The sequence below is a fragment of the Trachemys scripta genome, chromosome 6 (genome assembly GCF_013100865.1).
Source record: "Trachemys scripta elegans isolate TJP31775 chromosome 6, CAS_Tse_1.0, whole genome shotgun sequence".
Lineage (NCBI taxonomy): Eukaryota > Metazoa > Chordata > Testudines > Emydidae > Trachemys > Trachemys scripta.
Window position 1 is genome coordinate 39,978,581 of NC_048303.1, and position 25,067 is coordinate 40,003,647.

The following is a 25,067-nucleotide window of genomic DNA, read 5'->3' on the forward strand; positions in this document are numbered from 1 at the left end:
AGTTTAGATTAAAGGGACAGTACAATTCAGAGACTTACTGCTTTGAATTAATCCAATTGCTAACTTAGCAAATAAGCCTGAATAAAATAAGTCAAGCTTCTAGCAGTCATTCAGACAGTAAGGTTTGAACAAATTTACAATGGATTATGAAGGCGCTAGAATAGATTACTTTGAACTCCTGTGCAATACATGCCAGTACTTCATATTCTTCAGAAGGATATTTGGACAGCACCCGGTATGGTATGTGAGGAACATGAAGCATATTAAAATGAGAAATCAAATACATGTCTACACTGTAATTAAAAACCCATGGCTGGCCTGTGCCAGCTGATTCTGGCTCAGGCTAAGGGGCTGTTTAATTGTAGTGTAGACATTCTAGCTCTGAGCTCTAGGACCCTAACAACTTACAGCCTGAGCCTACATGTCAATTAAACAGCCCAAGCCCCGCAAGCCTGAGTCAGCTGGTACAGGCCAGCCACAGGTTCTTAATTCCAGCGTAGACATACCCTGATACTGGTGCATAAAGGAATCTAGGTGGCTGGGTGGCAGGATTCAAGGATCTTCTTATATCCAGACTAAGAATCATCATCTTCTTTATCTTATGATAATTATAATATTTTATTTTATTAGATTTGCCATTGCTGTTCTACAGGACCAGTTTGTGAATTAAGAGGCAATCTGAGTTTTGGAAGTCTCCTGATACTGACTTTTATTGTTCCTTACCAGTAATATATTCATGTGAGGTCAGGCTGTAGTTTAATGGCTCTAAGGTACAATTAGCCCATATTTAGTTTATGGTGAGTTCACCACAGCATGAATTAATAAAAATTTATTTCACATTTAACTGATTTACCATCATACTTCTAGCATTGCTCTGCTCTTTCAAATTCTTAGAATAAGAGATGCATTTCCCCTTTTCTTTCAGGGTAAAGTACAGAAAGAGACCTGAGTTGAAACATGTTGACTTACAGAATGAAAAAAGCCATCCTAATGCTGGGATTTTTTTTTGATGGGTGACTGCTGTACACTCATTATTTTTAACTTTCTCATTTCTCTGGAAGGATACTTATAAATGCTTTCCATCATTCCCAAGATGAAGTAGTTGTTTTGGCTTTTGTCTGTCATCAGCTTTTGCCAGGATTTTTATGTAAATCTTCCAAATCTAAACAATTTAACTTCTCAAACGCAATTGCACACAGTATTTTTCTATTGCAAAGGCGAAGATTTTGTTCTACTTCTCTAAATCGCCTGGCTGGATACTGTGAGAGTGACTTGATTTTTCCTTCACTTCCACATTCATGTACAGTCACTTGATAAAACAGAATTTCATTTTATCTGCACAAAACATCTTATTACCTCAAAGTTGCATATTTTCACTCAAATTATTGAATAAACAGAATCCTTTAAAAGACGTCTCTAGAGCAGAACACTAGCACAAGCTGGTGGTCCTTCCTGGCCTTAAACTCAGTGACTCTGATGAGGACCTAGTAACTAATGATTAGCTCACCAGCAATATTAGTTGGTGCATATTCAGTTTGATACAATACCGAAACAAGCCAAAATAGCATATTCACAACACTCGTAGTAAGGCAAATCCTGCGGTGAGTGTGAGATAAATTGAGGTTTGTGTTGTTAAAGTAGTAGTCCATTTTAAAATTTTTCCCCAGCAAAAATAATTATGGAGGAATTTGTATGTGATCTAGACTTCTACTATGAAAAATGGTACATAGTAGCAAATAAAGAAAGAGTAGGAAAGAAGTTGTGGCTCCTGTTTCTCTACTATATAAAATTATTTATATTTTCTCTAGTTTAATTTTGTTAAGGTTCTCTGAGATTTGAACCCTTTCTCTCCAGCCCTTGTGAGCCTGTTTGCCCTTCAGCGGCACATCATGGCCTAAGAGACACTTACTATGACCTTGTGTCTGATTCAGCAAAACACTTCAGCATGAACTTAAGTCCCACTTAGGTGACTAGGAATTCAGATGTGTTTAAGTTAAGCCTGTGATTAAACTCTTCGCATCTGATAGATGCTTTGCTGAAGTGGGGCCTTAAATTGTTAATCAAAAACTATGGCTACACTATGAGCTAGGGCTGTGATTCCCAGCTTGTGTAGACACACTCATGGTAGCTCTCCTCTGAGCTAGCATGCTAAGTATAGGTAGTAGCGATGATAGCACAGGCAGCAGCAGGGATGGCCCAGGCCAGCTGCACCAGTATGTGCCCTCGGGGTTCCGGGTGGGTTTGTACTGGGGTCGGCTAGCCCCTCGTGCCACTGCCTGTGCTACTGTGGCTGCACTACTATTTTTAGTGCGCAAACTCAAATGAGAGCTAGCACAAGTATGTCTACGTGAGCTGGGATTCACACCCCTAAGTTGTAGTGTTAGCATAGCCTAAGAAGTTAAATATGCAAAATATTTATTAGATTATCAGCAATACCAGCTCCAAACATTGAAAAATCATGAGTCAGAACCCCCTCTCCCCCCCCAAAAAAAATTAGTTTTAAAATCTTTTTTGGAGGGATCTGCTTTTGGGTTTTTCTGCACATTTTGAGAATGATGGTACCCCAAACTTGTCTCAGGGACAAAATGTGCACATGCGCAAATTTAGAACCCCTTGTTCACAGTTTGTGACTTAGGGGCCACCATTGTCCCTAATGGCTGCCTGACTTCAGCCCCACTGGAAACAATAGGAGATGGTGGTCATCCTCTTTGCTGGGGCATTGTCATTTTCAGAGAGTAAAGATAAGGTAGTTATCTTGCTGAGGACTGCCTGCAGAGCAGCCCCGTTCACTCCTGTGAGGGTCTACAGGTGAGTCAGCAATGTCTTGTGATCAGTGGTATTGAAGGTTGCTAATAGATCTAATAATACCAGCCTGGACACCCAGTCTTCATCCATTGCCAGGAGGAGATTGTCAACCAGTGTGGTTTCTATGCCATAGCCAGGTCTATACCCAGACTGAGAAGGGCCAAGGAGACTGAAGGTCTCTAGTTATGTGAAAGCTGACCTATCACTTTCTCCACAATCTTACCCAAGCAGGGAAGGTGTGATACTGGTCAGTAATTAGCAAGTTTGTCAACTCCAAGAAATGCTTTCTTGAACAAAGGCTCCACTATTGCTTCCTTCTGAAAAGTAGGCAGCCTGCCCTCTCTTAGAAAGGCATTAGCAGTCTCTGCAAACAAGTGACCCAGTGCTTCCTCACTCGCCGGGATATGGCTAAGAATATGGATCCAAAACACAAGTTGTATGACAAAATTCTCCCAACACCTCCAGGGTGAAGAGCTGGGTGGAGGAAAGTGAGGACTAGCATAGGGACAAGCTTGAAGGGGAACAGGGGCAGAACGGTCTATGCCCACTAGAGGATACTCCCATTCCAGAACCTGAATGGAACCCAAGAAAACAGTCTCTTCTGCTTCTTAACCCCAAGTAATCCCTAGAGCACTCTCCTTTCTGTGCACTGAAGGAATCAGGGATCCTGTGGGGGAAAAATAGTCTATGTAATTAAAGACTTACCATAATGCATATGCACAAGGTGGGCAAATTAAGATTTCACAGGCAACCTTAATTCTGTCATTTCCTCATTTCTGAGTGCTTGGCTTGGCAATCTTAATATTCTTTTATGGTAGGGTATTTTTGTGTGTGTGAGTAATTTGTATTTATTGTATCCCTTGTAGTGTACCACAAGTCAGCCGGAGGGAGCCCTGCTCCTCCTAACACTCCCCTCAATATGTTCACAGTAAGTGAAATCCTGTGTAAATAGCTAAAATGATATTCTCTCCCTACATCTGGTATGTTTAAAATAAAGTGTGTTCTTATTGAAGTTGGACAGTGTATTTTTAAATGGGACTACGGAATGCAGAAGTAGTGTTAGAAATAACTGCATGGTTTTAAATGTAAGGAACGTTAACATTCTGACAAGTCACATGCTTAACTGAAAGGTCATTGGGGCAAGGACTGTGTTTGGACTGTGCCTTCTACAATGGTGCTTTGACTAGGGATTTCTGCAATATAAAGTTATGCAAGGATCCGGTAGGTCACCAGACGTTGTCCTCAATACAACACACTGGTAGCGCTCACAGCCTATCCAGGATACACGTTAATATTCAGTGGAGCACCTTCTCTCAGCGTCCTCGCCCCACCCCCACACACCTTCTTTTAGCTATAAAACCACTGCCACAAGCTGTAACATTGTTATAGCCACTCTGTGGCAGCAAAGTTCTTAATCACAGCGTTTGCTGTGAGGGAAGCTGGATAGGATTCACACTTAGGAGCACGGCACTGCTGTAATTCTGGAGCTGCCGTCCTGAACAAGAAAGAGAAGGGGAGAGTGTGCCTCAGAACATGCGCATGACAACAGAAAATGAAGAGCGCAGCTTCTGTGTACAAAATAAAATAACAAAACCAAAGGACTGGGGTGGTCAGGAAACATTCCTCCACCAAATATGTCATAAATTTTCACCCTGATGATCACGTAGGCTGCTTCAGCTCAGAGAGCAGTTTTCCTGATTAATCATTTAAATAAATGATTGACTTGGGGAAGCCTTGGTATATACTGTGCTCCTGTAGTCACTCAGATATTTAGGGTGAGGGGCATAGTATACAAACCTAGATGGAAATATGTATTGGCTCATACTGGCATATCGGTTAGAAAAGCGTGGGAACTACTGAACAACCAGTTTTATACATACATACTATTAACAATTGGGAATGAAAGAATAAGACCCACCTTTGGTCCAGACAGGCAGTAGTACAAATCTGTAGCCCAATTCTGCTCCCATTGCAGGGTTGAAAATGTCCTGTTAGAGAGTGCGCCTGTTCTTGCCAGCTCTTCCTGCTGGGTTCATTCCCATCCTTGGAGCAGACAGGTAGCTTGAAAACCAGAATGAGGTAAAAGCAGGAATTACTTTTTATTTTAGTGTTTCTACTTGTCACACCTTTTGCTTGACAACTATTTCTTTTTTTTCTACCTCCTCCACTCATTTTGAATCTTTTTACAACAGATTAAAATTCATACAAACAAGGCATGTAGCTTTGTGACGGAATATATGTTGTATAGATCTGGTAACTTTCTTGTTAGCCTTCCATGGGTGATTGTGGTTGTTTTTTTTTTTTTTTTTTTCCCCCAGAGTGCAACTTCTTATCTCTTTTCTTTAATTATATGATGTGCATATATTTCTGTAGAAAGTGCTGATTAGTAATGTAATGCAGTGATTTCAATAACTAAATGAAATTAGAGAGACAAGGTGGATGAGGCAGTATCTTTTATTGACCAACTTCTGTTGGTGAGAGAGATCTACATGGCTAAAACAACGCTGCTTCCATAAATGCAATTAGACCTTTAAGGGGTACTGCAAAAACTGACCCACAGGGGGAAGCAGAATACAATCGTTACAACATGCTCTTAACTTCAGGCTGCTGCTTTTTTAAAATTATCTATGCTCCAATTGAAGCCAACAAAAAACATCTGTTGGATTATTTATAGCTCCTATTTCTAAGAAGTATATAGCAGATGAAAAAAATGGATGACAGCTCATAATTCATAAAGTTACTGAGGCCTAATCTGATAGAACATTATGTACACGACTCCTCCCCACCATAGACAATATCACTTCCTTTTCAACAGAAGATAGAAACAAGGCTTTATGAGACATTAAATTAATAGGTGCAGGACCTAACTTGCAGCAGTTAAGTATTACATCTTAATGAAGAAAAATAGTATCCCAAAATATCACCAGTTGGCTTTAAGCCAATGGCACAGTGTCACTAAGATTTATTTTGTTTGCGCATCACACCAATCTTTTCCAGTCAGATGCTTTTTTTCTAAAGTTTGTTGTGGAGGGATTTTTCCATTATTAATGCTGGAGCTCTAGCATGCTCTGTTGTGTCTGTGTCAAAAATTTGTTTGTGGGAACACAGATAAATAGTCCCCCTCCTTTGGTGGGGCAGAAGATGAATATATAGGAATGTATGACTTGCCATACCAGATCAGAACATTGGCCTGTCCATCATCTAGGAGTGACTACTACATTAGTTTTTATAGCAAGCTAATTTTCATCCATGCATTCTCCCCTGATTTCTGCAACCACCTCTTGCTACCCGCTCCCTCTCCCCCCAAAAATTGCCCCAAGTCTCATTCAGTGTTGTACATGCTGACTGGGGCAGGGATTGTTTTCTGCTTTTCTCTCTTCATCTCACCCCATCCCCTCCACCCCATCACATGAAGCTTGACACTTGCTTAACCAGATCTTTGCTTGTATAGCTATACTGGTATGTCCTGAAAATATCCAGGCAAAGTATTTGACTCAGCTCACTTATAGCATTAATTTCTAGAAGCGACTGTATGACTTGTAGCAAACTTATTTCCCTTTATAATGAGTAGGCAGGGTAAAAAAGAGGGTACATTCAGTTTTCACTATGTCCTTTATATATTGTGTTGATAAGATGGATGGTCCAATTGGATTGTAGTTTTATTGTACTTTTATTTGCCCACTTGAAAATCAGTTGTATTGTTGTGGGTTTATTCTATGAAATATTGGGTGTTATTTTCTCTCCACAGCTATACAAAAATATTTTTACACCTTCCCTTGAACATTTTTGTCATAAGTACCTACCTCATTTACGGGATTCTACATTTGTTCACTAAACATTCTGAGCAATATTATGGGTTGATTGAATTTCAGAAGTTCAAGTTAATAAGGGTGCCCCTCCCCTTGACTTCACAGTCCCTCTTAGGAAAAAGCATTATTTTTTCCTTGAAAGCATTCTTACCATTATTCTATGCACTGGTATAGGACCGAAAGAGGTTTTTTGTTTGCCTTTTTTCTTAAAAAACAAAAAGGCACTTAGCAGAGTGCTCTGTAGGATATGAGAGGTCATTGGCATTGTTGAGAGAGATGTCATAGGAAAGGTACTGCTGGGTCATTCAGCTCTCTCCATGCCAACTGGGGAAGGAGAGGACAGGCTGTTGCGGTAAATTCTCCTGCCAATAAAAATCCTCCCTCTCTGATTGTGGCTAAAATATTCTGCAGTAGCATTAAAAAGGAACATCTAAATGGAGTTGTCATTCTCATCCTCCAAATCATATCACAACCTACTGTTTTGGTTGCAGTAAGGGGACAACTTTGGAGAAAATCTCATTTGCAGCATATTGTGAAGAAATTTCTGATGTGGCTCTAGGCACAACTCCATTGCTCCCAGGTTTCCCAGTTGTACTTTACTTCACCCCAGGTGAATGGCAGTGGTTCTTTCTCCCACTCCTTTTCCTGTCAGAATTGTTTGTGCCTTTCATATCGTTCACAGCCCAATAAATCTTGACTTGCAAACCTCTCTCTGTTCAGACAAAAAGGGGTCGTTAGTCCAAAAGGCTTTTAGCCCAGGTAGGCCAAATTGCTTCTGTATCTAGCTCAGCGACATTCTGCATTTCTCCCTTACTGCCAAGGCTTTCCTGGTGACCTGAATCTGCACCGTCTGCCAGGTTGACAACATCAGATAAAAATAAAAAGCCAAATTTAGTAAACAGGCCTATTAAGCCACCAGTAATCACACATGTCAAGATTAGAGATGTTTGAGCCCTCTCCTTTTTCCCAGGAACTATGTTGACTTTTAAAATATCTTCTTAATGAGGTGCTGGATAGCTCTGTCCTAATAGTCTCCAGAGCCCTGAACAGATCTCTCTCCCATGCTGAGTGGCACTTTCATTCTTCATATAGCCAACCCAGCCTCCTTGGTTAATGAGGGCCTTAAGAAAGAGCCTGCTTCTTCCCTCCCAACAGCTTGACTTTCTACTCTCAATTATAGTCTGTCATAAATTAGTCAAGTACTGTGCATTGTTACTTAACCTCTCTCTCTTTCTTTACCCACAACTTTCTTCTTTATATACATAATGCAGTTAAAGCCTTGGTTAACAGAACCTGGCTTGCTTGCTCCTTTAGCTAATACCATTAAACTCTTTACCATTACTATCCCAAAGCTAAATTGTGATCATAGGTTCCAAGGCCAGAAGGGAGCCTTATGATCATGTAGTCTGACCTCACATATAACAAAGGGCATAGAACATTCCTAAAATAATTACTAGAACATAACTTTTAGAAAACCATCCAATCTTGATTTAAAAATTGTCAGTGATAGAGAATCTACCACAATCTTTGGTTAAATTGTTCCAATGATTGATTAATTCTCTCAGTTAAAAATTGTATCAGAAACCACATAACCTTCTTAGCAGTATAACAACGAGGGGTACAGAACTCCGTAGCAGACAGTCTCAGCAGACATTTGTCCCAGACCATGAATGCGAAATTTATTATTCTGTTCTGAACCAAATCTTCAACAGTGGGAAACACCACCCTGGGATCTCTTTGCCTCACAAGGAAACAAGAAACTACCCCAATACTGCTCCAGGGAAGCTCTGGGCCATGGCTCAAAGGACAATACCTTGCTGCTACCCTGGACGGATCACCTCAGATATGCCTTCCCTCCAATCTCACTAATACCACAAGTCTTGCAAAAAATCTGTCATGACAGGGCTTGGGACATCCTGATGCCCAACTGACTGACAAAGTTCTGAATCTCAGAACTCCTGAGGATTTGAACCCATCTGACCATTTCCAGATCTGCTGATGGTACAGTGAGGCATGCCAACCAAGGACAGCTACAACTCAAGGCCTGATATCTGGATCAGCATCAGATGTAGAGCCCTCATGTTCAGTGGGAGTTCTCCAACCAAAGCAGGAGATGCTGTTTGGGCCCATGGAAGTGCTTCTCCTCTTAGCTGGCATTCTTGTGACCATCTCCAGAATCCACTAGGATCCCTATTGTTCTAGAATACCTACTTACCCCTGAGATATCAAGCCTCTCGTCAGTTCCCTGCAGGTCTATCTTGCAACAGTTCCCCTAACTAATGACCATACCATTCTTATTCATCCCACAATGACTAGATTTCTGATGGGACTTATTAGAAGTTTTCCACCAATGGCGAAGCCAGCACCTCAGTGGGACATCAACCTTGTACTTTCAGTTCTCACCAAACCTCCTTTTGAACCATTAGCCCATTTCTCAATAAAAGTTGCCTTGCTAGTTGCCATCACATCAGCTAGGATCATGAGCAAGTTGGGAGCACTTATGACATATCCATCATATACCATCTGTCATAAAAAGAAGGTCTCTCTTTGCCCCCACCTGAAATTCATCTCTAAAGTAATTTTGGAATTTCACATGAATTAAACCATCCACTTACTGGTATTTTTTCCAAAATCGCTTGCCTCTGATGAGGAGAGAAGGCTTCATTTTCTAGACGTCTGATGGGCACTGGCCTTTTATCGACAGAGAACAAAAGCAATTAGAAAAACCCCCAAACTTTTTATCACAATAATGGAGCAATCAAATGGTCAAGTTCTATCTGTGCAGAGACTTTCTAAGTGGATTTCAAGCTGCATCCTCCTTTGTTACCAAGAGAGCCCATTCCACCAGAGTTTAAGTAGCCCCTATGGCATCTCTGTAAGATATACCTTCACTAGATATATGTAGGCCGGTGACCTGGAGCTCCATACACATATTTACGAGACGTTACTCATTGGTCCAGACTTCTACCAAAGATGCAGCTATGGACACAGCAGTAATATGGATAGCTATACTATCTACATCCTTGCATCTGCCTCCTGTTTGACTACTGCTTACTAATCTCCCACATGTTGAATGAACATAAGGGAACATGCTTCATTTCTTCTTTGAGTGTACTCATCTATAACTGGAGGGTCTTCTAAATGTATGGTCCATATGTGTATTCCACTACCCAACCTCTGTCCCCTCTACTGTGGATCATGACCATATTCATGGTAAGAATAGGAACTGGAGAGGGGTCTGTCCGCACTGCCCTTTATACGGTTGGTTCAGAGCACAATGAGATCTATTGTGCATGTGCACACCAATGGACACTGCTTAGTAAAAATTTCTAGACTCAGGCGCATGGTGCACATATATACCCACATATGTAATACAGAAAGGGACCAACATCTTGAAGAACCCACAGTTACAGGTAAGTAACCTCCATATTTTGTATTGATAAGCAGTTATTTGCACTAATGAAGAGTTTTAAAGCCTCCAAGGGTATTTGCCCAAAATTGGTGAAAGCCAGTATTAAGGTAGCAACTAGGATACATTTAATGGCAACTGCCAACTGATGGTTAGTGAGAAGGGAAGCCTTCATGATAAGACTAAGAGTTACTCTGCGCTTCCACACCAGGCTTTGTGGAACTGTACCTTTGTATCAGTAGAGAGAGTATAGTGCTTCTGCCTTCTTGAATCCCACCTTCTCTGTATTTTGGAGTCTGGATTTGTGTACAAGTCTGGAGATAAACAAGTCCACACAATCAAAGTAATGTGTTGGTGGGGTTGTTTGTTTGTTTTTGTTTGTCTGTGGTTGGGTTGTGGTGTTTGTTTTGTAAACTGTCAAGCAGTCTATTTTGCTGCCTTTGACAGTCAGGTGTGCAAAGATTGCGTCATCTTTAATTTGTACCTTCATTTAACTTTTAAATAATATACTGCACAAGCATTTGCACTCAATCATTATGAATTCTTAATTTAAATTTAGAAGCTACTTGGGGAATATGGATGGTAAAATGAATTTTTTTTTCATTTTTCCCCCTACCAGGTATTGTACATATCTGTTTATTTCCTGGATTTAACTATATGTGAAGCAGCTAAGAAAGATCATTTATTTCCCATCAATTTTCAATACTTGAAATACTTAGTATGTGTGCTAAATTATCTGGAGGTTCTTCTAATGTCATAAATTATACTGAGGGCATCAATTTAATTTGAGGATATTGTTTGAAAATATGTTGAGTGGCTCCTGACATCCACTATTTCCTAATCATTTGCCTAGCTAATCATGTTGAAAGCATTACCCAATTTGCTTGATAACTCCGTTTACTGTTATATATTTAAGTTTAGTATTCATCAGGATCTCCTTCTAACTAGGCAGACTTTTTCTTGCTCAAATGTGAAGAGTTTGATTTTCAAAACTGGTGTGTGTGGGTGATAGACATATGGAGAATGATACAGTTAAGTGGACAAAATGGACATCTTTGCTCACACAACTAGCTATGAACATAATAGGACCTATATACTTTCATATACCAGACTTGCATGCACCACTCTGATATTTGCATGTGTAGTTTGTGTTCACAATTGCACATACCCATGTCTAAAAATCTCAAAAAATTGCGTGGAATCATTTTGGTTCCGATCCAAATTCAATTGTTTATGTATGGTCTCCTCTATAAAAGACTTGTAAATGAACCTTTTTTCCATAGTGTATCTTATTACATTTTAAAGGGCAGGCTTTAATTTTTTCTATCCACTTTCATGCTTCTTCCAGCAATAATGAAAGATTTGGCTCAGAGACTTGTGGATCCAATATTCCACCTTTAAATTTCCATTTGGCTTTGCCAGGTACTAACTCTAAAATATCTCTTTTTACTGAGAACTCCTCCAAAAGGTGCAGCTGTGTGCTGGTTTCATCTTGCACTTTGCAGCTATGTTGGCAGCGCTTAAATGTAAGGTATGCTATCGTCTCCCTCCCATTGCTTTTGCCTTAGAGCTGTTCAGGCCTGCCTGTATTGGTGAGAGAGAGAAGAGCTCTCAGATTGGAGGGAATCCTGACTTCTGTTTCATCTGATTGGTTATCACTATGGCAAGGTAAAAATAGAACTAGTGGAAAATTCAGCATTTATGATGTGTCATCAGAAGGCTTACTACTATCTGAGATACGTACTACTCCCCAGACTTAATGGCTAGCAAAGAAGGCAGTAGTAGTTTATAACGACTTGTGAGAATCTTGATATTTTGGAGACAGTGGGATTTTTAAAAAAAAGTTACGGAATTTGTTTTGTGAAAAGCAAAATGATTACTTTAAGTGAAAAACTGATATTGGATTGTAGCAAAGGAATCTACAAAGTTGCTCAGGTTCTTAAGAGTGGATTTGGTTCTCCAAACCTCTGTGCTGTGCTACAGCATGCTTCAAAACAAAAGATAATTTTAAAATCAGGTACTAAATGCAGGTTGCATGAGGGTTTGATTCTTTGTACTTTCACTGAAAATGGCATGCTTAAAAGGGTTTTTCCCTCCCACAGTAAATTTCCTGATGTGTACTGTGTTTTGCTCTAGAACATCTAATCCATGTTCAGGACGTCCTTTAATGATAACTTGTTTTATGGCTTCAGAAGTTGAAGCAGAGACTTTTTTTCCAGAGTTGGTCATATTTTTTCCAATTCAATTACTGCCATTTCCTTTCAGTATTTTAAAAGAGAAGGGCACTGTGCATACATTTGGCTTTCTTCTGTGTAAATGTTATGAACTGGCATTTAGTTCTGAGAGTGGTGTAAAGTCTCTATTCTGGCAGACATATGTTTTCTGAGGTCTTTCATCTTGAAATGACTATAATTTTCTGTCTTGTGCCAAACGTAGAAAGACTAAATTACCAGTGACAATATAATGCTATGGGAATTTTATAAAGGAAATACATTGAATAGCATATGTAGCAGCAGAGAATAGAAAATTGTAGAATTGTTTAAAAAAAAATTTTTTTTTAAATGGTATCTCTTAAACTTTTATATTGTGACATTTTGTCAATGTTGATGACTTGTGCGTCTATGTTGTTCAGTTAAATTTCCCTTTTATCAGCGTATTAAAAGACAACTTCACATTTTAAAAAACTTCCTTTATATTTATAGCCTTTTGTTATAAACTCCTTATTTCTGTTGTGTATTATTATTGAAATAGGGATTTGTAGCCCAAATAGTCACGAATTCAAAAATATTTGATCATTTATGCAATTATGAAACAGTATTATTGTGGTTTCAAAAATATTCTAAGTATTTGCAAAATTATCAGTTTCTCCAATGTAATAGTTATCTGTAGCTGTGGGAAAAAATGAAACCAAAATCCTCCAAGCTCTCTATATTTTATTATATTATGTTTTTTTCTCTTTAAAACAAACATTTTCATTTGAGAAGGAGTATGGGGGGAGGGGTGTTAATTTTCAAAAAGATTAAAGTTGCTCTAAATGTGTATATTATATATGTAAATATGTACGGTGTTTCCTTTTCAATCCAATACTGATGTATCAAAAGAGGATTTGAGCACAGGTCAAATAGCTTGTAAATTAGGCATGTGCTTCAGATACTGCGTGTGTGTTGAAAGGCCATCATCAGCACTTTTACATGGGCACTGGAAAATCCATGACCTGATTTTCAGAGGTGCTAAGCACCAGCACCTCCCCCTGATTGAGAACATCACCAGTAGCTAAGATCTGTGGGAAAAAATTAAGCTACTTAAGTGCCTTAAGATGGATTTAGGTGACCAACCCAAGAATTTGGGTGGAATTTTCAAAAGTGTCTAAATGAATTGGGAGCACAAGTCCCATTGAAAAATCAGCTCTGTTGTAGCAGGGCAGATTTCAAGATCAAAAGATGGGGCGAGGGGGTAGTGTTTCTTTTGTTTTGGAGGAGAATGGTTTTATGTCTCAGACAGGTTTTTACATCATTGATATAAAGCCTTTAGCATTTCAGGGTATTTTTGGAAATGGGTAGTAGACCTAATGTCTGCTTCTGTTTCCAGAAGAATGACATGACAGAGGACTCTGTTTACATTTTGCTGTCACCTCATGGATGCTTACATATGTTGCCATAAGTCACCTGCTTAAAATGTAAGTGAAAAGCAAAGGAAGTAAGATAGGGTCTGGAGAAGCTTTCAGTTTTGGAGTAGGTTGGAGGCTGTGTCCCTCCATCTTTGCCCTTTTGAAAAGAAACCATGTTTTCTGAGAGAGTTCTCTGCCTTCCCAGTGGCTTCCTCCCATGACATGAAGCCTTCAGGGGACACCAGAAGCATAGGTTTTCATTTTTGGTCTGCCTAAACTACACCTTTAACTTTCAGAAACAAAAATCAAGTTAGAAATTAGTTGAAAGGGTGTTCCTTTTCCTAAAGACAACTTAATTTTTCTAAATAGGCATTTGTAATGTGCCTGTTATCATAGTCTCTAGGCACTGCTCGCTTAATTTGACGTAGTGTAGCACTCTGGTTCATACAACAGAAGGAATTAAAGAGTATATTGTGGGTTAAGATCTGTAACTGGGCCCTCCCTGCCCTAATTTCTCCTCAAGCCTTTCATCCTGGATGTCATTTACCCCTACCATCCACTTTTTCCTCTCCCCTTCCTTTCAGTTTTGTGTAATAGCTCTGCATCTTGCCTTCAGTTAGAAGAATGAGGTGAGCATCTCTGCTCCGAGCTCATGCCATTTCATGACTTGGCAGAAGGGAGGTGGGAGAGTAGTAATTAATGCAACTAACTGCCTAAGGGGGCAAAAGGTTATTTTCATCATGGAAAAAATGTAATCTCTATTTTTAAAACACATTCTCACCTTGATATTGGGAGGGATTTTATGCCTTTGACTTTCCAAACATCAGAATGAGACTTATTAATAGTAGTAGTAGTAGTAGTGTTAGATTATATCTTGCAATTGGTATTTTGTAATTTGAGGATTTTCTTGGCAGAGCCTTTGATTTGACACTGTCATATTCTTTGAATAAATGTACATTTATTATAGCAGATTCATAAATTCTAAGGCCAGAAGTGACCATTAGATCATCTAGTCTGACCTCTGCTATATACAGACCATTACATTTCACCCACTTACTCCTGCACTGAGCCCTGCACTTTTAGTTGTCTGGCTAAATCATATCTTCCCAAAAGACGTAAATTTTATTTGAAGACATCAAGAAATGGAGAATCCGCCACTTCCTTTGGTAGTTTGTTCCAGTGATTAACTACCCTCGCTGTTAAAAGTTGTGCCTAGTTTCTAATTTGGTTCTTCATATGCCTTTTTCCACTACATCAAACAGCATTTTAGTAACTGGTATTTTCTCCCCGTGAAGGTACTTACACACTGCAATCAAGCCACCTCTCAATCTTCTTTTTGATAAGCTAAACAGAGGAAGCTCTTTAAGTCTCATTGTAAGTCATTTTCTCCAGCCTTCAAATAATTCTTGGGACTCTTTTTTTCACTCTTTCCAATTTTTCAACATCCTTTTTAAAATGTGGACACTAGAACTGTATGCAGTATTGGTCTAACCAATGCTGTATACAGAGGTAAATCATCTCCCTCTACTCACTACTCCCCTGTTTATATATCCAAGGACTGTGTTGGCCCTTTATGCCACAGCATCACAATGGAAGCTCATGTTCAGTTGCTTGTCCACTATGAGCCCTACATCTTTTTCCGAGTCACTGCTTTCAAGGATCCAGTCCCCCATTCTGTAAATATGATTGGCATTCTTTGTTGCTAGATATAAAACTTTGCATTTGGCTACATTAAAATGCATTTTGCTTGAATGGGCCCAGCTTACCAAGTGAACCAGATCACTCTGTTTGGCTGCTTTATCCTTGTTATTATTTACCCCTTGGCCAGTCTATGTATTAGCTGCAAATTTTTATCAACAGTGATTTTATATTTACTTTCAGGTCACTGATGAAAGTGTTGAATAGTGTCAGGCCTGGTGCTGTTCCCTGTGGAACTCCACTAGAAACACCCCCGTTTGATAATGATTTCCCATTGAAAACTACTTTTCATAGGTGCTAGAACTAAGAATGTGAAGGGTGCTACCGCACCCCCTGGCTTGAAGTGGCTTCCATTATATACAAGGTTTACAGTTTGGTTCAATGGCTTTCAGCACCCCCATGATACAAATTGTTCCACCACCCTTCTATTTTTGAGCTCTGTCAGCCAGTTCTTAATCCATTTAATGTATGCTTCTCTTATCAATATTCTATACTTCATAATGTCTAAATTCTATCAATTGGTATCTGTTTTCCCTGTTTTTTCCATTTGTTATATATTACTCATTTATTTCTAATTTCTGTATTCACTTCACCACTGAACCAGGATGAACTTTTAGCCAAAATAGTCCTTTCTGTAGATTGTGGAATCATGGCTTTTTAGCCATCTAATAAACTCTTCTGAAATAATTCTCAATTTTCATTCACATTTTTCTGTCTTAATTTTTCTTCCCAATAAATTTTGTTCATAATATTTTTCAGCATTTGAAATTAACCCCTTTTAAAGCATAAGATATGTATATTACTGCTTGGGACTGTCCTCTGTTTGCCCATATTGAATTTAATCAGGTCATGATCACTGGTCCCTAGGCAACCACCAATTTCTAATCCAGTGATTAATTCATCTTTATCCATCAAAATCTGTCATAATCTGTTGCTGGCAGCTGTTTAATAAGAATATCTTTCTGTAAACGTCCTAGCTTTCCAAAAATTAAACACAACTGCTTTTAAACTTTTAAACTTTGCATTTATCACAGAGCGAGAACGTTCTTTTATTCAGTTTGTTCTTTCAGTAAAGAAACTGCATTGTGTGTGAACTGACTTTGGATAAAATCAGTATGCAGCTTTGTTTCAGTTTGCAAAAGATTCATTTTAGAATATCTTATTTTTATTCTTTATTGATCATTGTACAAAACAGGAGGCTCTCTCTACACCACGGGGCATATATTGTCAATATTGTGAACCTATAAAAATTAAAACAAACTGCAACTGTTATTGAGCTTTCGCATTAATATGACATGTTGGTTGTTCCTGCAGAGAGTTCATACCAATAGAAATGTGTTTCATTCAGTAGATTAGCAGTTGCAAGGAGATATGTATATAGCTCCCTCATCTGGTGCACCATAGGAGAACTGTTCTTTTTTTATCCACCTTTAAGAATTTTATATGGATTCTATATGGCTTCTGTGTGGATTCTACACTTTTTACTTTTTTTACTTACCTTCCTCACAGCAGTAGTGAAAATTTATTAGTGATTTATAACGCATTTTTTATATTCTCTGAATGAAGGTGTCATAAAAATGCATTTTCCTTATTGTTATTGTTTATCATCACTATTCAGTCTTGGAGAATGGATTTGTGTAAATACAAAAGGTGAGGGGTTGGAATATTGGAGGTACAAAATGTCATGAAGTGGACGTCTTTGCTTAATTAAAAAAGAAAAAAATAAGATAAACAAATTAGGGAACAATTACTAGGATTTTGCTAATTATGTACTGGATGTTTGTCTTTAGTGTAAATATAACAGTGATATTTAGCATGTGAGGGTTGTTTTTTTTAAAATTACTGGTAAGTAATTATGTAGTGTTCTAATTTGCATGCAGAACAGACGAGCAAAATGTCTACATGGACTTTCACAGCTGATAAAATGAATTTGTTCAGTGTTTAAAAATTAACCAGTTGCATTATATCTCATGACTTTCATAAACTGAAATTGCATCTAATTGTAGCTTAACTGATTTTTTTTTAACAGCTTTTACACTTCCAGATCTTACAGAGCAATTTTTGCCTCCTGACGTCGCTCCACCAATTCTTATCAAGATAGTGGAGGCTATTGAAAAGAAAGGTATGCTGATGAACAGTCTGCCAGTGTTTTAGTGATGTTTGTGAATGGGGACTGCAGGATCAGGCCCAGAGTTTGTACATTTCCTACCAAGGGTTTGTAATGTATCACATTGCTCAATTGGTATTCAAGCAAATCTAGTCAGAGCCTTATCTTGTTGGTATGTGCTCAACAGAGGTTACTTGAGTTATAGAGGTAATAACATAGCTTATACCACCTGACACCTGGTAACCTGCTACAGAGCAAAAAGAGAGATTTTTGAGGTTTTGAATAATATAATACAAATATCAACTGGCAGCAAGAGTAATTGCAGAAACACATTGCCATGAGATAGCAGGGGAAAATATCTCAAAATGCTAAGTTTGGGGAGGTATTTTTTGCCCTCCAAAAGGCAGTCCTTTATTGCTACTGTCTGTTCAATCAGTCCGTATTTGTTGTATGCCCTTTGACTTTTCTCCCTTCCCATACTTCCAGCTGTCCCTCTCCGTCCTGTTCCCTTCCTCCCTATCCCTGCTGGCCTTCTCAGTCCTTTGCTTCTCTTCCCTCCTGTTTAAATAACCTATTCTCCGTCCATCTCTTGCTTCCTAATCCCCTTGTCTCTTTCCCCAGCTTCTGATGCTGATGTCACCTTCATCAACCTTATGTGGCCAGGAGATGCCCCCTGTTCCCTGCTCTCCTAATGGCCATTTAGCTGGGAGTGGGAGGGCAAGACAGGATTTGTGGCCTGGTTACTACCAGTGTCAACACTTTGAGGGTTGGGAAGACACAAACGTTTGATGGGTGGATCAGGGGCTGCTGATGCCAGTACTGAGAGCCAGAGTTTAATGGCAACCAGCATAGTCAGTCACTGTTTCTAGGAGACCATACTGAATGTTATTAAATCATAAATGACCTATATCCCTGGGCATGCTCTTTAATATAAAATATAGAGCAAAAAATTGTACATTTATTATGGTGGCTTTTATTTGGAAGGATGTCTGCGCTTTACAGAGTATACCTAGGAATCCCTCCCTCCACCACTGAAATGGTGCTAATACAGGGCAACTGTTTAACATATCTGCAGCAACACCACCCAGTACTGACAGCTTACATACTGTGTGTGCTCTGTATGTCTGAAGTCAATAAAATAAATATGCAGAAAACCAGATACCGATTGGCTTTAGGGTAAGAACAGTAAAGTATCCCCCCAAAAAGAAAAATAGCCCTTTGGCTCTGGATTACACACACTATCACAGTGTAAGGAATTATTTATTCTCGAGCAGTTTTTCAACTGTTCTTTTCCCCTTGAGGCAGGCTGTGTTTGTTGTCTCTGCTCAAGTTGTATTGCTGGGGTGGCAGGCCCTGAGTGTCTCTCCGCTTTTGGTAGGACAACTCCACTTCATTTTCTCGGTCTCCTCCCTGCATCCCATCTCTTCTCGCCTTATGAAGGCACTTGGGAGAGATGGGGCAATAGAACATGCACAAGGGAGCAGTAGTTCCTAGAGGGTTTAGGGCCAGCTGTTCCTTAGCTGGAAAGGTACGTAGAGTGGCAGGGAAGGGCTGGGTGTTTCCTACTGAACTGCACTCTGCTCCACTGCAGGCAAACCTTTACCTTGGCTAGCGCACACTTCTCCTTCTGCTGGTGTTGGTCTCCTAAAGCCAGCGCACAGCGATTTGTTTGAGTGGCTGAGGGGGAGTGGGGGAAATGAGGGTTGACTGTATTTCTACTGGTTTCAGAGTAACAGCCGTGTTAGTCTGTATCCGCAAAAAGAAGAACAGGAGTACTTGTGGCACCTTAGAGACTAACAAATTTATTAGAGCATAAGCTTTCGTGGACTACAGCCCACTTCTTCGGATGCATGGGCTGTAGTCCACGAAAGCTTATGCTCTAATAAATTTGNTTCCAGACCTTAAAAACACAATAGATTGGATACATGAACTTAATATCCCTTGTGCCTTTATATAGGAAACAACATATTTCTATTGTCCTCAAATAATCATTTACAGTATAAGTTAGTATCATTCTTATACATCATGACAAAATACTGTATGCTATTGATTTTATAGGGCAACAATATAGCACACAGGAAAATATACCATGCCTGCAAACTGCTGGGGCAGCAGAAGCTGCCAGCCAAGAAACAGTAGAAATACAAAAAGAAGAACAGGAGTACTTGTGGCACCTTAGAGACTAACAAATTTATTAGAGCATAAGCTTTCGTGGACTACAGCCCATGCATCCGAAGAAGTGGGCTGTAGTCCACGAAAGCTTATGCTCTAATAAATTTGTTAGTCTCTAAGGTGCCACAAGTACTCCTGTTCTTCTTTTTGTATTTCTACTGTTTCTTGGCTGGCAGCTTCTGCTGCCCCAGCAGTTTGCAGGCATGGTATATTTTCCTGTGTGCTATATTGTTGCCCTATAAAATCAATAGCATACAGTATTTTGTCATGATGTATAAGAATGATACTAACTTATACTGTAAATGATTATTTGAGGACAATAGAAATATGTTGTTTCCTATATAAAGGCACAAGGGATATTAAGTTCATGTATCCAATCTATTGTGTTTTTAAGGTCTGGAATGTTCAACTTTGTACAGAACACAAGGGTCAAGCAGTATTGCAGAACTAAGACAAATTTTTGAGTGTGGTAGGTACAACTGTTCTTAAAGTACAAAATAGTTTTTGTATTAAGATTGAACAGGTTTTTTTTTTTATGCTCCCTATTCAAACTATATAATTTGATGCTTAGTTGATATTAGTTTTTATTCCATTGCATTTGCCGTAATATTAACCTTTCCACTTTCATGGAATAAATATTTTTCTCCAAGTCCCCATTATACTGATATTTTGTCCAAGAATAATCAGTTTAATGTTGATTAGTAATTTAACTGTTGAGGACAAAAAAAGCAGGGCTTTGGGAGAGGAAAGGAGTCTCATTCAGAAGCAAGATAAAGATGCACTGTCCCAATAATGCTGTGGGCTAAATTTTATTTATGCATGTACAGCTGCACACAATGTTGTGCATATATTAATACATTCAGCCTTCTGCTTCCTTTGGCCCAATAGAAGGAGTTGGAGGGAAGCCTACTGGCTCTGCTGCATGTTCCCTGCCTGGTTCTGTGGTGATGGGAGGGAGGGATAGCTCAGTGGTTTGAGCATTGGCCTGCTAAACCCAGGGTTGGGAGTTCAATCCTTGAGGGGGCCACTTAGGAATCTGGGGCAAAATCAGTACTTGGTCCTGCTAGTGAAAGCAGGGGGCTGGACTCAATGACTTTTCAAGGTCCCTTCCAGTTCTAGGAGATGGGATATCGATATTTTAAGATGCTGGAGAGTGAGGGAAGAGAACCTACCTGACAATGCTACTCTGTGCAGGGATCTAGGTATCAGCGCAGAAGAATTCCTCCATTTCCCCTTCAAGTACAACATGCTTCCCCAACTCCTATCTCTCTCTTCTCCTCCCCTGTGCCAGAGTCCTGGGGTTTCAGACATTCATCTGGCTTCTCCCTTCTCTGGCCCCTGCGGTAGCCTAGTGGGGTGGGGAGATACCCACCTGGGTACTTGTCCTCTCGCCTCAAGACATACATGGAACTAGGGGTTTAGCAGCACCCCCTGGCTTGAAGTGGTTTCCATTATATACACGTTTTACAGTTTGGTTCAATGGCTCTCAACACCCCCATTATACTAATTGTCTCAGCACCCTTGCCTCCAGTCTCCTTTAGCACAGATAAATTGTGATTCTTAAAAATTTAATAAAACCTAACCATCTAAATGAGAAATAGTTCCAGAGCAACAGCCAGTCAAACTGTGGAAGAGCAGGAGCTCTACTGTTGTGGCGGGAGTGTTACCCAAGCTTCTGCAAGCCGTATGAACTTCCCCTTTCAGAGCAGTGCATGAGGGTACAAGGGCATCATACCACTGCATGAGGCTCGGAAGTGAAACTGATTACACGCCGTGTTATCAAAGGCACAAAATATGCAAACTCTAAAAAAGGAAGTAATTTTTCTACTCTTTCAATTTTAGTAATTAAAAGTAATTAAAGATTAAAATTGAGGAGGAAATGATTTTTGAGATCACTATGTTTTAAATCTAGCTGGCATTATGATCTCAAATGATGGTAGAGAAAGGTATGGAATTGTGGGGTTAGCAACAGAAGCTTTATTCTTAATATTTTTGTTTTCAGCACTGACTTTCCAAACCACAAATACCTGAATTTCTTAATTTATTCAAAATCCATATAGAATCTCATATCTGCAAGATCTACCTGTATCCTGAGACCACTGTAAAACTGGGGTTTGCCTGTATTCTTCTTCAAAATTTAATTTGGTTGGAAAACAGGAAAATAAGGCTTTAGCCTTTGAGGAACTGACTGTCCTTCATTCCTGTTGAGCAGAGCTCATAATCTTCCAGGATCAAGCCAGTAAAGGTGATCAAAAATAGAAAGGTCACAACAACAGCAACAACAAATAGCTTGCTGTATAGCAAATAGGTCCAGCTCTCACTAAAGCTCTCGTTCCAGTAATTTGAGATATTTCTTACAGACACTGGACCAGTGGAACCCAGACTTGATCCAGCATAGAGAATAAAAGCCACAGTGACTAATGTAGTTTGAGTTCTTGCTCCGATAGACTGGGCTTTTTAAAAAATTATTTTCCTTTTTTCCCCTATTCCCCACCCCAAATTATTGGGCCCTTTGGAACTTCCTGGATTTGGGAGCATTTGGGAACTTTTGTGAGAGCTTCATGTCTGACAGGAAACCTGTCTGGCTTGTAATAAACACTTCTAAAATTTTGTTTTTTATTTTCACTTCTTGCATCACTAAACCAGTGTTAACAGACAATCCTATAAGTGATAAAGTTCAATAGAATATTCTATCCCAAGTCGTAATTACACTAGCAGGCCAGGAGTCATTACAAGTGTGTAAATTCTAACTGCTATTTAAGAAATCAAGGACCCAATTCTGCAAATATATCTACATGTGCTTCAGTTTATTCACATAAATGTTTCCAGGTTCAGGGCCTGAATTGCTAATCAGCTATCAATAGAAATACTGCATTTGTACCCAGCCCTAAGTGTGGATTGCTCCTTACTATAGTAGTGTTTACACAAAATATTTACAAGTAAAACATAAACCTGTTAAAAATATCCAGGTGTCTCGTAACCTTGCAGCCTTATAACAATATTACAAATATTGCCACAAGCATAATTTGTAACTTTATAGTAACATTTGAAAAGTATGCAGAATCCAGGGTCTTCCTTATATAATTTACAAGGTTGGTATATAAAGAAAGCAAGGTGTTTTTAACCATTGGTCACTTCAAAAATAATACCAGTGAAGGTATAACAACCTTCACTATGGGCCATCTACAGAGTTTGAACGTAGGACCTTCGTCACCAATATATAAACCACCACTACTATAGCTATAATAGTAATTTTATCAAGTGACAGCTATAGTATGCTGTTAGTCTGTATGTAGATTAGCCACTAGAAGGGACATGAGACAATTTTCAAGCATGTTATAAAGCCATTTCTTGGGTAATAGAATTTGTGTTACTTATAACATTTTAACATAAATATTTTCCTGGATTGGATATTGACTCCCATGCATAATTTACATCTTATCATTTATTAGTCAGAATCTCTTAATGATTGAAGAAGGCTCTGACCCCTTAACTTTACAGTGTATTGCTGAACAATTTTGGTATCTACTGTGGGAATTCACTGCACATTGTAAATAATACATTTTAGCAAAGACTTGTTTAGATGTTTTCAGAGATTTCTTACAAATTGTTCTTCATATGTCAGATTTGGGTTATCTGTTCTGGTTTGGTATGAAATGACAATTTTAAGGTCCTCAGAAATTTTTAAATTGCATATGTCTGGGTTTTTTTTTTTTTTTTTCAGATGCCTCATCAGTGGATTTTGAGCCAATTGATGTGCAGATCTTATCAGATGCTCTCAAGAGGTATCTCCTGGACCTGCCAAATTCTGTCATTCCAGCATCTGTTTACAGTGAAATGACTTCAGGAGCTCAAGGTATGAATGTGAAAGTATTTCCACTCACAGGGGGAGGGGGAGGAAGGTTTATTAGGATTGTCAGTACCCAGCATGAAGGGGCTGATACTGTCTCAGCCTACATAAAATGTGCGGGAAGATTTTTGCACACCACAACAGGTGGTGCTCATAAAACAAAAATAAGTCTTTTCCTCACTTATTATACCTTAGCTGGTTTTGATAAAAGCTGCTGAAATTACCTGACAATATAAGTATAAATGAAAATTGTAAGATATTACACCGCTTGATGCATTTAGTAAGTACGAATAACTGTGCATGTACTGGTTAAAAAAAATCAAGGACTTATCTGTGTGCAGAAAGAGCTAATCGTTAACCTTTTATCAGTGCTGACAAAGTAAATGTATTAGAGAACACAGTGTTCTGAGGTCCATTGGCAGTTATGGAATACAAAGTAATAATTACATGAATATAAGGTATATCTTTGGCAGTGGTCATTTCAGACAGTACAGTTGACAACTTTCAGTATGTGGGCCTAGTACTGTTGCATGTTCTACAGGCAGGACATTGTGGTTGGTAACCTTCAAAGTTAGAAAAGCACCTGTGATTCTTATCTACTGCATCTCAGAATTACCCAATCATGTGTGACGCTAAACACAAGACAGACTTCTACCAGTACGCACTGCACATACTGTGGTTTTTACCAAACGAATGTTCTGTTTCCATTTTACATTTATTCAGTTGTTTTCTTCTGTCACTTGAGTTTTTCACTTTTGAAAAAGAAGAAACAAGAATCTGGGTTCTACTGAAGGACAGAATATTTTTTCTGTAAAATTGATACTTACCAGGGAACCATTTAATGGTTTCGTTTTACTTTCTATTTGCTTGCAGAAGTTCAGAGCTCGGACGAATATGCTCAGTTGCTGAAGAAACTCATCAGGTCTCCAAATATACCTCACCAGTATTGGCTCACTCTCCAATATTTGCTTAGACATTTCTTCAGACTTTGTCAAACCTCCAGCAAAAATCTCTTGAATGCAAGATCCTTAGCTGAAATTTTCAGCCCTCTGCTTTTCAAATTCCAGTTAGGAAGGTATGTGAGACATCTTAATTATCTAGTATATTGTAACCATGATATGTGGCTTTGTTATACAAAATAGTTAATAAATTCATGTATAGGAATCATGCTCATGCTGTTATCTTTGCATTACTTTTCTAAAGGCATTTATGTAAGCCTTTACATTTTTTCCATTACATTTTACAGTTCTGATAATGCTGAACACCTCGTAAAAATCCTAGAAGTTTTAATCACAAGTGAATGGAATGAGAGACAGCCTGTACCAGGTAAAAACAGTTTGGATTTAAAAAGTAATTGGTTATGGATGATTTTTAAATAGTTCAAAAATCAGTTTGATGGCCGTTAAATGTCCATTATTATTATTTTTTTCAAATTAAGTAAGCTCACTGAACAAATGTATTAAAGTAATAAAATTATGGAAGTAAGTAGATATGCAGAAGAAGTTAATTTTTGTTTTCAAGGAACTATCCTTTACTCTGAAATCATTTTGCATTGAATAATTTGTGCAGATTTTTTCATAGCCTTAGAATTTGTATTACCTCTTAGTGAA

At 38.8% G+C, this 25,067-nt stretch overlaps 1 protein-coding gene across 1 annotated transcript in view; it reads left to right on the plus strand.

Annotated features, from left to right (window-relative positions):
• The window catches only part of PIK3R1 (phosphoinositide-3-kinase regulatory subunit 1), a 75,319-nt gene that overhangs the window by 27,032 nt on the left and 23,220 nt on the right, over positions 1 to 25,067 (plus strand). The window contains exons 3-7 of the mRNA XM_034774808.1: positions 17,358 to 17,450; positions 20,002 to 20,076; positions 23,332 to 23,463; positions 24,331 to 24,532; positions 24,704 to 24,783. Of these exons, the coding sequence (XP_034630699.1) occupies positions 17,358 to 17,450; positions 20,002 to 20,076; positions 23,332 to 23,463; positions 24,331 to 24,532; positions 24,704 to 24,783 (582 nt within the window). The remainder of the gene's footprint in view (positions 1 to 17,357; positions 17,451 to 20,001; positions 20,077 to 23,331; positions 23,464 to 24,330; positions 24,533 to 24,703; positions 24,784 to 25,067) is intronic.